The 15,745-nt window shown below is 36.0% G+C and overlaps 3 protein-coding genes and 1 pseudogene across 7 annotated transcripts; 1 reads left to right on the forward strand and 3 right to left on the reverse strand.

Annotated features, from left to right (window-relative positions):
* LOC107619208 (pentatricopeptide repeat-containing protein At1g02370, mitochondrial) lies at positions 1–2,915 on the reverse strand. Of its 3 annotated transcripts, none has more exons than XR_001615568.3 (3): positions 2,009–2,400; positions 234–1,718; positions 1–103 (listed from the first exon to the last, which is right to left on the reverse strand). XR_001615568.3 is itself a non-coding variant. In XM_088500592.1 (3 exons), exons 2-3 carry the CDS (start codon positions 2,258–2,260, stop codon positions 519–521), a joined length of 1,452 nt encoding a protein of 483 aa, XP_088356718.1. In that variant the 5' UTR covers positions 2,261–2,360; positions 2,852–2,915; the 3' UTR covers positions 1–518. The 3 variants fall into 3 exon arrangements, 2 of the variants coding, with proteins under 2 accessions (XP_088356718.1, XP_016176937.1); XM_088500592.1 differs by adding an exon at positions 2,852–2,915 and having other exon boundaries at positions 1–1,718; positions 2,009–2,360; XM_016321451.3 differs by having other exon boundaries at positions 1–1,718.
* Positions 2,916–4,568: 1,653 nt separating this feature from the next.
* LOC148544014 (uncharacterized) lies at positions 4,569–5,693 on the reverse strand (annotated as a pseudogene).
* A 4,258-nt stretch (positions 5,694–9,951) lies between these two features.
* LOC107616778 (signal recognition particle 14 kDa protein) lies at positions 9,952–12,401 on the forward strand. Of its 3 annotated transcripts, XM_088499920.1 has the most exons (5): positions 9,962–10,103; positions 10,491–10,584; positions 10,703–10,812; positions 11,887–12,043; positions 12,129–12,268. In XM_088499920.1, exons 1-4 carry the CDS (start codon positions 10,101–10,103, stop codon positions 12,040–12,042), a joined length of 363 nt encoding a protein of 120 aa, XP_088356046.1. In that variant the 5' UTR covers positions 9,962–10,100; the 3' UTR covers position 12,043; positions 12,129–12,268. The 3 variants fall into 3 exon arrangements, with proteins under 3 accessions (XP_088356045.1, XP_088356046.1, XP_088356047.1); XM_088499919.1 differs by having other exon boundaries at positions 9,952–10,103; positions 11,887–12,401; XM_088499921.1 differs by having other exon boundaries at positions 10,050–10,103; positions 10,491–10,588; positions 11,887–12,401.
* A 207-nt stretch (positions 12,402–12,608) lies between these two features.
* Positions 12,609–15,478, reverse strand: LOC107619455 (beta-carotene isomerase D27). Its single transcript, XM_016321751.3, has 8 exons — positions 15,175–15,478; positions 14,947–15,045; positions 14,369–14,473; positions 13,861–13,960; positions 13,634–13,725; positions 13,224–13,304; positions 13,040–13,108; positions 12,609–12,948 (listed from the first exon to the last, which is right to left on the reverse strand). Exons 1-8 carry the CDS (start codon positions 15,298–15,300, stop codon positions 12,811–12,813), a joined length of 810 nt encoding a protein of 269 aa, XP_016177237.1. The 5' UTR covers positions 15,301–15,478; the 3' UTR covers positions 12,609–12,810.
* Positions 15,479–15,745: the final 267 nt, after the last annotated feature.

A 15,745-nucleotide genomic window follows, 5' to 3' on the forward strand; every position in this document is an offset into this window, starting at 1 on the left:
AAGACAATAATGACCTTACATTGAACCTTGCGAATGACTTCTTAGTTCATAAAACAGAAGAAACAGAACAAAAACCTGCCATGTGACCATGACAACTTGCAGTCTGCCAGACTATTAAGGTAACAATCCAAACCAAATACGAGTGGATTGAGACTAGGCAGAACATAACAAATGGAGTGATACTAATATGCTAAAAAACAACGATAAGATAACAAAAATAGTTAAAAGGATACAGGCAAAGCAAAATAAAAGCTGAGATTTCAGCCATAGATTGTAAGTAAGGGTGGTCTGAATGGCATCGTCTATGCCATCTTTCCTAGATGGTGAATTCTGTAGCTGCTCATAATTTGGAACTCCAAAACTATGTTTGGAAAAAAATTATGAAAAGAACAAAAAGGCTTTGGTCCACACCATAGACTTGCAAAATGTCAACCTCAAAAACTGCTATTAATCATCAAATCATGATTCAATATATTGCATCTGCATGCTGCAGAAAGGATTGATCTTCCAGGAGGAACCTATCCAGAGTGCATGTCAGCTTGCAGGTTCTGAAGTTCATGGTTTGCTTGAGAATCTTCTTTCAACATTTGATGAGCTTCAGGAGACACTTTCGATGCTGTAATGTACGTCGTAAGCCAGGAATCATCATAATTGTAACTCTTGAAAATCCTGCATAACTCCTCAACACCATCAAGATCTGTCTCTTCATAATACTTCAGAAAAGCACCTACTAATTCTGGTGTAGGGTGCCATTTGCTTTCTGAAACCAGTGCTTCAAGGTGGCTCATGGCATTATCCAACTGACGCTTCTCCAAGAAGTAGATCATGAACGATTCGTGAATCTTAAAGAAAGGTCCTTTGCTCTTACAAGTAGCCTCTTTAAAGAGTGATTCAGCTTCTTCATACAGGTTCTGACTCAAGTAAGCACTGACAGCAATACTAACCAACCTTATATCATAACCAACAGTGTTAGATTCCCAATCCTTAAAGCATTTTATTATACCCTCCGTATCATTAAGCTTCCGAAGGGCACGCATCATAGTCAAATAACTTGTGCTGGTCACTGGGGAGACCGTCTTGAGGGAGTTCCACACTCTATGAACCTCTTGTAGATTAGAAGTGCCTGCGTAGAGGTAAAGCATGAAATGATAAGCGTCACGCATTGAGGGTTTCGCCTTTTCTTCTAGCATCTTAAGCATAGACTCGGCTTTCTCAAACTGTTTGGCCTTTACATAGATAGAAGTAAGGTTGCAATAAGTATGCCAATCAATTTTGTCATTGTTTTCTCTTTTCATCTCGTCATAGACTCTTTCAACACCGTCGAGATCATTCAGATTCCCGAGGCTATTCATCCATATATGATATGTGAAATCATTCAAGGGGATCTTCCTCTGCTTCATATCTTCCACCAGCTGAGGCACCTTCTCGGGCTGACCCAGCCTTATATACAGAGTCATCAAGTTGTTGAAGGCCAGGTTAGTGACATAATGCAACTCATCCATCTTTCTAAAATGAGCCAGTGCCTTGTCCGTCATTTGTTCCTTGCAGTAACAGTTCAAAAGAGCACCATATGTAAACTTGTTCTTGGCACGCGGTGGAAGACCACTAAAGTAATTCTCAGCAGCAGCCACCCCTTTGGTCTTCGACACAAGATCTAAGTACACCGCATAATCATTCAAAGCAAAGTTAATTTTCCTCCTCTCCAACCATTCCATTATCTGCTCAGCACAAAATAAAATCCAGATACATGAAATTCTATCACTGTTTATGACATGATAGAGCTAATGACAATGTGAAATTAGCTATTACCAAGAACCAAAATGATCATTCACTACATTTTTGTCATAACACACAGCCCAGTTTTCACAAAATGATATATTTTTTCCCCAGCCGTTATTCTTATATGCAATGAAAAATGATCATAAAATTAAACCTAAAACGAAATAAAATAAAAAGAAATGTAAAATCTTAATCCCAATCACGCTCTTCGTTGAAATTGTGGATATACCTCAAGTGCGTGCTGGAACTTACGATACTTTCGGAGCTCCACGACATATCTTTCGAGCTCACGTTTGCTGATGACGTTGCCTTCCATTACGTACTGGTTCAGTATCTGAGACACGCTCCCTCCGGTCATGTTCAGCGATGATATCTTCCGATAAAGAGATTCCTTCTTCTTCGGTGGCAGAGCCTCAGTGGCAGCGGTGCACAGCCGGCGGAGTAGCCATGACCCTCCGGAAATCAGACGCTTGCAATTCATCTCAATCAATTTTCGGTCGCAACGCTGAGAGCAACCTTGTTCTGTTTATTATCACTCCTCTTCGGGTTTTGTTAGGGTTTATCAGAACACACAGGTAGGGCTGGAAGTGAGCCGAGGTCTAGCTCGACTCACAAAAATTGAACTTGGCTGACGGCTCGACTCACAAAAATTGAACTTGGCTGACGGCTCGAGCTCACGAGCTGGCTCAAATAATAGAAATATAAATACATAATCTATAATTCTATATCAATAAATTATAACTTATATTTTTTAAAAATATTTAAAAAGATCAATTTTATATATTATTATTTATCAATAAATTATAAATTTTTTATTTATATCTTACATCAAAATTATATGTAAAAAATAAATATAAAATTTTAAATGATTAAAATCATTAATATATATATATATATAATCGAGTCAGCTCACGAGCTAATGAGCTGAGTTTATCCAAGCTCAAACTCGGCTCATTTAATTTATGAGCTCAATTTCAAGCTCAAGCTTGACTCACTAGCTCACGAGTTTAGCTTTTTGAGCTATTAACGAGTCGAGTTCTAGCTAGCTTGACTCACTTCCAGCCCTACATACAGGTACTGCATCGTTTTGCTTTTCTTTGTTTGTTTTTTTTTCTTTTGTAATTTTTTAAGTCACCAAAAAATAGCATCTGTTATTACTTGTTACTTTGATAATAAAAAAATATTAGTCAAAAGTAGCTAGAATTTGTTTTAATTAGTATTCATTAATTGTCGAAAGCAGTTAGAATTTGTTTTATTTAATATTTATTAATTGTCGCGAAAATAATGAGTACTAATTAAGACAAATTTCGGCTATTTTTTTTGTCTCCCTAACATTATCGATTAGTTATTAGTTAGAGATAATGGCCAAATCAGTACTCGAAAGATTCAAACGCTGATATTTTGGTACCTCACTATTGTTATTGACAAAATGGTCCTTGAATATTTTAAAAAATTGCCAAGCGTGTCCTCGTGCTTGCCGGACCATATCTCCGGTGAGGACGATGCTGAGGTGGACATCGATTTTTGCTGACAATATAGGTTTTATTTGAATTGGAATTTTTAATTAAACAAGTCATTAGCCTAGTTGGAAATAAACCTAATTCAATCTAATTTTGTCCCAAATCAAATGGATTTGCCCTAAAACCTAAAATTGCTATCTTCGTTCACTCGTAGTACAGCACCCAAAATTGAAAGATGCATGCAACTAGGGTTTGTGGAAAAGTTACAACCGTGAGAAAGCCGTCATCGATGCAAGCCTTCGACATGGATGGTGGTTCAGGTATTGTGAGTAAACCTACGACAGCTGTTGCTCTTGTCCCCTTCCAGTGGTTGTGTTGAAGTCGAAGACAAGTAGCAACCTTGATAGATGGTTTCTACGCTGCCCTATGTGGAAGGTAAGCTTGGAATGTTGATGGATATGTGACGAAATAATGCAATTCCCTTGGTCTGTTGTCTCTGCTTATTCAATTTTAGTTTTCAAATCGTTCTCTAATCCTTGAAATTTTTGTGTCGTGCTAGAACACACAAATGTGTTGCGGGTATTTTAAATGGTTAGATGAAATTCAAGAGCAATGTATGGAAGGAGAAGTTTCATCAGAGAATAGTAACATGGTGGGCAAATCAGAACCAAAAAAGAAAAGCAGAATCAATCTCGAATGTGGGGATGGCCTGAAAATTGATAGGATGATGATGGTACTATCTGTGGTGAATGACATGAAGGAGCATCTGAAGAGGGTTGAGTTATTCCTGATTTTTGTTTGTATATTGGTTGGGTTAAATCTGGTTTGAGTATGTTTTATTTGGCTAAGTAGGTAGGCAGTGAACAGTTTAAGAGTTTAACAATGACATTTTATTCCTTTGTAATGTTTTCTTCATTGTAATTGAGATGATTTAATAGATGCTATGTTATTCTTGTTATGGACTGAGTTATTGTTGTTGTGATGTGAGCAAGCTATATAGAAGATAGGTAAGCATTTAAAAGGAGATGCAGAAACAGAAGCTGAATAAAACACCTATGGCATAACATGAAATAATAATCCATAACTATTCAGAGTATCATACTTCAGACCCAAAATAACACAAGCAAGTCACACACACAAAAAGAAAAAAACTAAGATGCCATAATGACATTTTTGTTCATAGCAACTACTACAGATCCAAAATGACACTAACAAAATCACAAAAAACTTAGTTAGCACTTAACATGTCATAATGGCACTTAGGTGCATAGTAACTAAATCAGGTCCAAAATGGAGCTAACAACAAACTAAAAACCCAAGATTCTGAAGTCACTTCTTGTCATTTGCGGATTGTTTTGATGGTGGTGGTCCAGATGGCTTTTTCTTCTTCAAGGATGGGGTGGGCATGAAGCCTGTAAACCTGCTCTGTGTGGCTGGACTTGCTGCTGCCATAGTTTTCCTAGTCACATTTGGTGGCCTAAATGGAGCTGAAGGTTGGGCTTGAAAAGTGGGCTTAACTAATGAACCTTGTGACATTGACCCAGACCCAGGTTCCTCTTCATTATCAGATCCAGGAGGACTATATAGATCGTCAGACTCGTATTGATACATCTCAGGTCCACTGTCTTCATCTTCTCTGTTCGGGTTAGGCACCTCTACCCTTGGTGCTTCATCATCCTTTCCAGGTACAATTCTCTGCCTAGATGGTTGAGGCCGTGGATGATTTCTCCTTGTATTTGTCATCTCATTTGTTTGTGTAACATTATCTATTAAAAAATCAGTTGAGATATGTGAGCAATGATGCAATGCTTATTCAGATATGCTCTAACAAAACAGAAACAATAATTTTACCTGCTGCATTTTCTGTAGCTGGTTCTTCTAGCCTCAACTCATCCACAACTAGTTCTCCAAAATTAGAACCTTCATCGAAAACATTAACATCATCAGCATTGGTCTCATGTGTGGATTCATTTACTGTTTCAGCATCTCGAGGATCACCCTCAGGTTGTTCAGATTCAGCAGCTCTTCTTTCTTGAGATAAACCACTTGGTGGTGGTCTTGAATGCCTCTTTCTCACCTTCTTAACAACCTTCTCTGGAGCTGATATTTTTTCAGTGTCTTTATCCCATTCCTGTCATTCACATCTTTATTCATAACACCACCCTCACATTTGTTCGACTCGTTAACATCAATAGTCTCCTCAATCACAACTTCATTCAAAGTATTGTTCAACACAACAATCAAAGCCTTATTCAACTCATTAACCTTACTAGTCTCCTCATTCACAACTTCAGTTTCCCTCTCATCACCAGGTGGATTGACCTCAACCACACTCTCACTGCTACCATCAGACACCACATCTTCGTCAATGATTTCAGGGTTGGCATCAATGGGGTGATCAAAATAAAGATGGACAGTGTTGTCATTCTTCATCGCACTCTCACACATCCTCATCACTTCAGCATCCGTCCTAAGCACTCTAAGACCCTTACCTAAGTCTAAACCAGGTTCTAGCCAATACACTTCATTATATCCAAGGTAACCCAAGTCTAAAAATAACCCCTCAACAAAAAACAAATTGCATGTCTCCACGTTCACCCTATGTATCTTAGTAACTAAACCCCCATCGTATATCACATTACCGTCTCTATCCCTTTCAAGGATCCATGTGATGATACACAAACGTAACTACACGATCCATCTAAGAAATAGTAGAGGAAAGATACAATGAATAAAGATGTTACAAGCACAGAAAATAAACAACAAAAATGGCCCACTACTAAAACAATCAACATGAAGCAGAACCTACCTCTTCGTAGGGTTGTTCCTATCGAAGAATGGAGAGGCGATGATGCCACTGGAAACCCCTTACACTTGATTCAATAATGTCTCTCACGTCGTTTCGTTCTTCGTGCGAAGCTTCCAGAGCAACGTCTCTCCCTCTCTACGTGACCTTTTAGTTTTACATGCAGTGACACACTAAGTCACAATAAGTAAGTCAGTAACTAGTAACACCGGTTGTTAATTGGATTTTAGGGAAAATCCATTTGATTTGGGGAAAAATTAGATTGAATTAGGTTTATTTCCAGCTAGGCTAATGAATTGTTTAATTACAAATTCCAACTCAAATAAAACCTATCTTGTCAGTAAAAACCGGTGTCTACCTCAGCATCGTCCTCACCAGAGCTATGGTCCGGCAAGCACGAGGACACGCTTGGCAATTTTTTAAAATATTTAGGGACCATTTTGTCAATAACAATAGTGAGGTACCAAAATGTCAGCGTTTGAATCTTTCGGATACTGATTTGGTCATTACCTCTATTAGTTATTACCGATATCCTTAAACGTAAAATGTTGTGTTCGGAAATTAGGGGTTTAAAGAAGAAAGGAATCAAATTTCAAAATATTTTTTGCCACGTCAGTTAATTATTACACTGCTAGAAATCAGTTCAATTTTTTAATGATAAATGATGAACGAAGAGTGTCTGAAATTATGAGTATTGGAGTATAATTTCGAAGACAAATTTAAGGACAAATTATTTAAATAAAATGATTGGAAACTAAATTTATTAGATTATATTTTTTTGAAATTGTATATTTGTTTGTAACTTTTCTATAACTATGTAAATCGTTACAGGCACCAGCGGATTTGAAATTGAACGCAATCCGTTATTGATAACTGCAGTTTACGTTATGGGCAAAAATCATTATAAACTGTAGCGGTTTCTGAAGGGCGTGTAACATACATAAATCGTTGCTGATTATAGCAGTTTACGTGAAGGTTGGATATAAAACCGCGATAGCCAGTCGCAGATCCTTCATTTGGTGTGGAGAGTTCATTTAGTTAGAGAGAGGAAATTTTTTAGAGAGGGAGGAAGTGGCTGAGAGAGGATTTAGATTTTTTGGAGTGTGCATATTTAAGTAGAACCATGGCAGACAAACCACTTATACCGACTCAACAGCGTTACCCATATGGTCGGAGGTATCATTGAAGAGGTTGGTTTGTTCTTTTTAGTATTAGAGTTTGGAATATGGAATCTAGTATTTAGAGTCAACGAATTAGAATATATAATTTAAAATTTATAGTTTAGTATTTAAAATTTAAGATTTAAATTTTGAAATTTATGATTTCAAATTCTAAATGTAGACTAAAAAATTGGCACATTTGTTACTTATTCTAAAGTGCGTTAGTATTCATTCTATTTTTATATACAGTCATATATATATTAAATATTCTATAATGTATATATTGAATCGGATTAGGACATTTGTAGTAATCATTTAGATTTTAGGCTTGTACGTATTAGAATTTAATTATGGTGTGGTTATTTATATCACATGATGCAGTCGAGTAGGTGTATTTACAGTATTCGGAGGCAACAAAATATGCCTATGCATGAAAAGATCATAATTTATTTGAAGAGGGCTGATTTATACCACTTGGCCAGGGTGAACAACTGTTGGTTCTGGTTGGATGAGCCTATGGTCAGCGTATTCATTGAGAGGTGGTGTCCCGAGATGCACTCACTTGCCATTCGGAGAGTACACCATCACGCTGCAAGATGTGGCGTATCAGTTGGGGTTGTCCATCGATGGAAAGGCTGTTAGTGGGTGCCTCACTGACTTTGAAAATTTTATGGAAGATGGCAGACCAGCTTGGGAGTGGTTTCAGAAGTTATTCGGCGAGTTGCCACTACCGAATAAGGTCAAGCAGATGACAGTCCACTTCACATGGTTCCACGAGAGGTTTAGGGTGCTACCAGCTGATGCAAGTGAGGATACTGTTCGCATATGCCGCACGTGCCTATATCATGATGTTGCTATCCACTCAACTGTTTAGTGCAAAAGTACGAATCGGGTTGGTGGTTACCATTTGTGGCAAAGCTTGATGAGATGGGCAGTTATAGTTGGGATTCAGCTGCATTGGCATGGTTGTATCGATGCATGTGTCAGGTGGCCAACAAAAATGTCACCAACTTGGCCGGTCTTCTTCACCAACTACTATCAGGTATCTCCATTGCAGCCTTGAACAACGATTTTCACCTACCCCCATTTATACATAAATCACTATAACCAACAGCGGTTTATGTATATTGCACGTCCTTCAGGGACCACTACAGCCTATAACAGTTTCTATCCAACTCCATTTCAACGTAAACCGCAGCTACCAATAACAGATTATGTTCAATTTAAAATTTACTGGTGTTTATAACGATTTACATAGTTATAGAAAAGTTGCATACAAACATGCAGTCTCAGAAAGTTGTAATCTAATAAATTTAATTTTTAATTATTTTATTTAAGTAATTTGTTCCAAATTTAAATAACTATTAATTTCAAAAACCATTTTAAAAATTAGATGCAACTCTAAAAATTACTTTGAAGCTTACTTACTTGTTATAATTTAGTATAGTATTTCGCTAGGTAAATAACAGAGAATCTGAACAATATAAACAACGGGCTAATTTATTGGCTCACTAAAGAATAAAAAAAAAACAACCATCCAAATCAAGTAACAAAAAAATCTTTTACCTTACATTTTCAAATCATAACTATCTGTGGCTAGTATTGATTTCGGAATTTTAAATTTTAAATTGCTGATTTTTTAAATTTTAAAATCTGTTAATAATTATTTAATTAATTAAAATTTTGAATTTTAATTGCACCGTAGGCCCTTCCTTCACCGGCCAGTCTCAACCTCGCCGAACTTCTTCTCCATCAACTCATCATTTTAGAATGAAAATAATCATCTACATAGTTAGTAAAATGAACATTTAAAAAATTTTATTGTATCTACATAAATCCAAACCAAAATGAAAATAAAAAAGAAAAAAAAGAAGAAGAAAAGGAAGAAGAGGAGAAAGAGGAAAAGGAGGAAGAGGAGGAGAACCACAACGACGGAGAGAAAGTGACAAAGAGACAGCAGCAGCGCCGCCCACGAATCACGAGGCAGCAGTAGCGGCGCCGCGTATACAACCCCAAACACGTTAATAAGGATGTCTGGTGAAGCAACGCTGGTGATGAGTGAGGTTGGTGGTTGAAGGAGCGACGGTGACAAGAGTTCGGAGGCGACGATGGTGTCCGGATAGAGAGAGATCAACACCGATAAGGGAGCTGGTGGGATGAACAACGGCGGCGCTGAAAAGGGTTTGGGGAGAAGTTGGTGCGGCAGGAAGGAACGGCGATGTTCTTCTGCGTCTCACCGGCGGTCTCCGACAATAACAGTAAGTAATGGTCATGGATGTGAGAGAAACTGGCATGGACGTAAAAAACTTAATTATGATGAGATTAAAAATAACCGTGCGCATTGTAAATGTGTTTAGACTTTAGATGTTAATCCTAATTTTTTAAATTTCAAAATTTGTTAATAATTATTTAATTGATTAGAAATCTAAATTTTAATTTTTTTTTAAATCGTTATTAATGTATTATTTTAGAGTGAATATCTCATCCGTCCCCTAACAATTATCTCGAAAGGACAACGATGCCCAAAAAAAAATACCCAACCCAGTCCCTAATCTTTTTTTTAGGACTGATTAGCCCCTGTGTCCAAAAAAAATATTAATTTTTTTTGGCACAGAAGCTAGTTAGTCCTATAAAAGTAAATCTCAAAGACCAGGTTGGTATTTTTTTTTTATTTCAGAGACCAAATTAGTATTTTTTTTGTCAAGGATCTCATTGTCTTTTGAGGTAATTATCAGGACTATTTTAAATTTTTACTTTTGTCTTTTGAGCTAATTGACTAATCGTCGTTCTTGTCATCCCTTAAACTGAAGAGCCTTATACGCGACTACTGCATGTTCAGCTCCCACATCAGAAGCTCTCACCTGCACTGCATTCTGCAACCCTAAGCCATCAACCATGGTAACCTACTCTCTCTCTCTCTCTCTCTCTCTCTCTCTCTCTCTCTCTCTCCGGTGAATTCCAGTCTACAAGTTAGTTTCGTATTTCAAACTAGTTTCAGATCGTCTCACAAATACAATTGATCCCTTAACCATTCGCATTCCCTATAACACAATTCATCATCTACTTTGACTAATCCTGTAATTTTGGTTACGATTCACCATGAAAACCGATTCTATTTTTTTCCCCTTCATTTTTTGTTATCGTTATTATTTTAAAAAAAAAATGAATGCGGAATATGCTGGAAAAATCGGCATGTTATCTTGATGAATATGCAATATTTTGCAAGAATTAACATCTTTTTGTTTGAAGTCTAACCCCTGCTATTTTGAATTTTTTTTTTACTAGGTTCTTCTACAGCTAGATCCGTTTCTCAATGAACTCACCATCATGTTCGAGCGCAGCACCGAGACGGGCTCTGTTTGGGTTACACTTAAACGATGTGTGTATGTGTGTGTTAGTGTTGGCTTCTTGGTTGATCAAATGTTTTTGGTTTTATATTTCTGCAAACTGAATTTAGTTCATTATGCCTCCTTTTCATGTTCTTGGTGTGCCTTTAGCATCCTTGAAGTCTAAAGCCGTGAGGAATAAAATGGGCGCAGCTGGTGAAGCGATTGACTATAAATGCCTTATTCGTGCCACCAATGGGAAGAAGACAATTTCTACATCAGTACGTATCTCTTGTATATTCTGAACTCGTCATTTTGGTTTCTCAGTTCATGCTTGGCGATGCATGTTTCAAGTAGTGTAAACTTAGATTATCCTTTGAGTAGTTATAGGCATAAAACTCCTCTAATCCCCTGGCATGTTATTCTTCGATCCCATTCATAATGATTGAGTGCTCTTGGTTAGAGTAGATTAATCACCAGCAAGATATAAAGTGAAAGAGAGAATGACATAGAAGTAGAATCTCAAACTAATTCTCAATAAAGAAAAAGTAGAGATCACAAATCGATCTAAACAAATTCAATTGTATATTTTTTTGCAACTCATGTGAAACCATTCTGTATGATTTGTTCTAAATATGCCAAAGACCTCCTTTCAGTCTTCATTGTATTTCTTTTAAAGATGACCTGGTCTTTGTTTTTCTATTGGACGGGGAAAATGAAGCGGAGGTGTGATTATGGTGGAAAGTTTCTTAGCTGTGAAACTTGTTTTATTTATTGCATTATTTCTTGCTTGTGTGGAATGTTTTTCTGTTGAGTTTTAGATTGCAAAACATTTTTCTTCTATTGTTAGCCTTTTTTTCTTTTTTTTCTTTCATGCTATATTATTGCCATTATTGGCACTTCACTTAAATGAATTACCTCACGACCTCAGCCCTCAGAAGAGTTTCCATGTGGTAGATGTCCAGAGGAATGATGGTGGGTAATTGATGGAGTTCTTTGATGCAAGTATTCAGATTTATTAATGAGAAACACGTTGCTCTGTAAAAATTCAGTGACCGAGTTTCATACACTCTGGGAATACTATCTAATAGTATCAAATATTTAGATCGAAGCATGGATGACGAGTTGACGACCATAACAACATGATCTGTGGGAATAGCATTAGAACCAAAACAGGAGTATAAATCTAAGTGATGATGAATTGCAGTTAGAAGTCTAACTTTTTGATAAACATCTTTGAAGTTGATGTCACTTAGTAGTTATCTTTTCTTCATCTTTTTTTTATCAACATTTTAATTTGCATATATGTTGTTTCCACTTCTGATATTCCAAATTTCTGGTAATTAATTGGAAAGGTTGGAACAAAGGATCATCAGCGCTTTCAAGCTTCTTATGCAACTATATTAAAGGCCCACATGACTGCATTGAAGAAGAGAGAAAGGAAGGACAAGAAGAAATCTGCGGAGGCTGATAAGAGAGAAGGCACTTCAAAGAGACCTAAGAAATCTTAAAGTAACAACCTTTGCTGCTTGAGCTTCTATACAAACAACATTTTCTGCTGACTTTATTTTTATCTGAAGGATGCTATGCCCCTCAGGTCCTTTTGTTTTGGTCATGGGCAAAGTGAGGAGTGAAGGGAAAGAGGAATACATTCTAAAGCAATTTTGGGGTCTAAAGTATGCGATTTGTTACATATATATTCTTTCTTGAGACTGATGTTCCTTCGGGTGGCAATAGGTTAGAATCTTCCTTCAATTCCCTTGGAGATCATAATTTTTTTTGGTTAGATCCTTGGAGATTATAAATTGAATTTGTAGGATATATTCCTTTTTTTCATTATATTGCATGTTTTTAACTTGTTCAGAGTTAATGTCACTTGAACTCATTGAATCATGATTGGGTTTAGAAAATTGGAAATGAGGTTGAGGTTGCTGCATCATAGGTATGAGACTTGTCCATCATATTTGATTTTGTCACCATTATTGGAAGCATTTGTTTTAGATTTCAAAATGATTGAACGCCACATATTGATAAATTGTGATACATGTGCGGACCTAAATAATTTAGGTATAGGCGATTTATGCTATCAAGGTTTCATACTTTCGTTGTTGAGCAAGAATGTTTCTTAAATTTTGTATATGTACTTAAAAAGTAATTTACAACTATGAAGCAAGAATATCCATAGCTGCAGTTCCTTGCTCAAAGACAAGTTGGGGCAATAATGTGCATGGTATTTTGAAGCCATGTACATCAATGCTGTGGAAGCCCCTGACCAGAAGTTATGTCTTCGGGCACGTAGTTACATCTATATTTCGGGCAACTGTTCTTCGTTTTGCTGCATTCGGACATATTTCCAAGCAAGGCTCCTTCAAGACACTATCGTCCTCATGCGGTGAAGCAAGAACTCCGAATTTGAACTGCAAATTTATTTGGACATGGTAAGAAATTTATGATGGGAAGGTTTATCTCATAAAATGGAGATCCAAGAAGAGATTATACAATACTTACCTGACAGCTGTAATCAGCAAAATTGGGTTCCATAAGTAATGGAACTCCCATATGATCCTTGAAGAACGTCTAGATCAAAAAAGGACTCAGACTAAATCATTGAAATAGTGCGGCATAATAATTCTATCTCGTAAGATTAATGTGAAAAACAAAATGTGGGCGAGAATGTTCAAGTATCACTAACCTGAGTTGGAAACTTACAAGTGTTAATGCAAATGCCAACACACTTGCTTTCCTCCAAGTACTTACATCTCTCCACAAACACCTTCAAGATTTTGAAAATGCATCACTTATACAACACATCTAAGATTATAAAGAGTATTGCTTCAAGTTTACAAAACTCAAAGGTGGCTGATTCGGTAACTTTCTTAGGACAGAATAGAGACACAACTATTTCTAGAAAACAAAGTGATACAAAACGAAGTAAAATATCTTTTTACCAGAGACAAAATTTGCCAATTTTTTATTTACCAAAACAAAAGGAGAGTTGGGACAAAGATATTTTGTCTCTGCCAGTGTCTATGTATTTCTGTCCAAGAAACTTACCAAGCACAGCCAAAGAGATCAAGCACAGGCAAAAGTATAGGTAATCACCCCACTACTACATAAGGTTCCATCCGGTAACTCTACGGAATTGACTTTGCATGGGCCCATGAGCCATTGACAAGTCAGTGCAGTGACCCTTGCTTCAAACCCAAAACATTTTAGGATATCTAACCAAGTTTCTTAGCCTATTATGTTCAGGGGAAGATCAGGCATGAATAAAGAATGGAAGGTGATTCATATGAAAAAAAAATGAGTTGGTATCTGATCAGACTCACCAACCATCATAGCAGCAATTTTGCCCCTTCCCAAAGGAGCTATAAAGATTTTATAGAGCTCCAAAAGGAATGGAGGGAACAGAGCCCTTAATACTCGTACCTGTCACAAGTCACAAGTCACAAAAGCTAACCAGCGGACATGACAATCCAGAATTTATAAGAACATAGATTTGCGTGAATTAGTATAAATTTGACAACCTATGTTATGCATATAAATATAAGGATTAATGCCTTATAAGGCACTTGCTAAACTTTTTTGGTAAACACAGTAATGGAATTTTATTCTTACAAGTTATAATCTTGGGCAATGGCAATCACTATCTTGGAAATGATAAATTCTTATTTGGTCAGTTTATAATATAAAATAATTTCAAAAAATTGCAGTCAAACCTTTTATTGCGTTAGGAAAGAGATGAATGCTTAGGTTAATTCCAAAAGGATGACTGGTGGACAACATGAAAAAAAAAACAAAAACAAAAACAAAAACAAAAAAGAAAACAGAAAGTACCGCTGCTTCTATGGTATCAGAATTTGTTTTACCCATCTTCATTAGACGGTTCACAACTTCGATAAGCCCATCATATCCAGGTTTCTGTGAGTCCCATCCCACCTCCTATTACAATCGGTACAAAACAGTTTACCACGTATAGATCTATGATGCAACAATTTAAAAAAATGAATTTTGAGGTAATATCTAATTTAGTTCCTGAAATTCTCTGAATTTACTAATTGTAAATCTCTGAACATCTCTAGTTCAACTGTAATTAACTAATTATCACAGTAAGGTAAGGTAACATGATTAAAACTTCAGTGTAATTAAATAAGTGTCCTAAATCAATTAGGACTTAACGCTGGCAGTTAACTAATTATGCATTATCTCAACCAATGTCACTAATTAACAAAGAATTTAATTTTGATATACAGTAAAATAGTTTTATAAGTATATTTAATTATATAATATTACATTAATAAAAATAACTCCCTTCCATATTAATAAAAAGAATATTCATCCAAAAGAATGAACGTGATTATACACTGCTTTACGGGTATCAAAAGTAAACTCAAATGAGAAAAAAAGTTCATTACCTGTACCAATTTGTTGCGGAACAAATTGAGGAAAAAATCATCAAACACTCCGGGCTTGTATTCAGATTTTAGAACAACAGTTTTAGCTTGTTCTTGTACCTGAATTCAATTCAATTAATTCACACTCTTAGGTTATCGTGCACTGCACAGAGGCTCTGAAAGATAGATTTCCAAAGCGAATTTGGGAGCAAGAGAAGAAAAGTGAAGAAATTAAAGGAAGATGCGCACCGTTTTGGACGAAGAAGAGCAAGAAACGCAAAACGGATTGTTCCGAAGACGCTTCTGCTTAGGTTCGTGGAAAGAAGTTGTAAACCCCGTTGGAGCACGAGCACCAACAAGGCCTAACGCTTTCATTTCTCTGCAAGACTTACGTAACAACTGTCTAAACTGAATTTAACTCTCTACTTTTTTTTTTTAGTTTACCAGTTTATGTTGATGGGGTGTAAGTGCAACTGGGTAAGTGGGCATCGGCTGAGAGTTTCGGTTTATTGGTCTCGCTTAAAAAAGAATTTTTTTACGATTTTTGTGTAATTTAAAAAACAAAAACTCTAATTGTATTTATAAAATAATGATTATTTAGATGAAAATATGTAAAAATAATATTTAAGACGTTGATATATATTATATTAAATAATCGATTTAAATATATTAAATTATTTAATAATTTTATTTTATGTGAGTGGTTATTTTATAAAATAGTTTTTTATATATTATTTGAAAATAAAAATTTAGAATTAATTATTTTTTTATTATTTATTCTTCTACAAACATTAATCGAGATTTTATATTCTTTATATAT

The sequence above is a fragment of the Arachis ipaensis genome, chromosome B9 (assembly GCF_059453495.1).
Source record: "Arachis ipaensis isolate K30076 ecotype BB chromosome B9, ASM5945349v1, whole genome shotgun sequence".
In the NCBI taxonomy this organism is placed as follows: domain Eukaryota; kingdom Viridiplantae; phylum Streptophyta; class Magnoliopsida; order Fabales; family Fabaceae; genus Arachis; species Arachis ipaensis.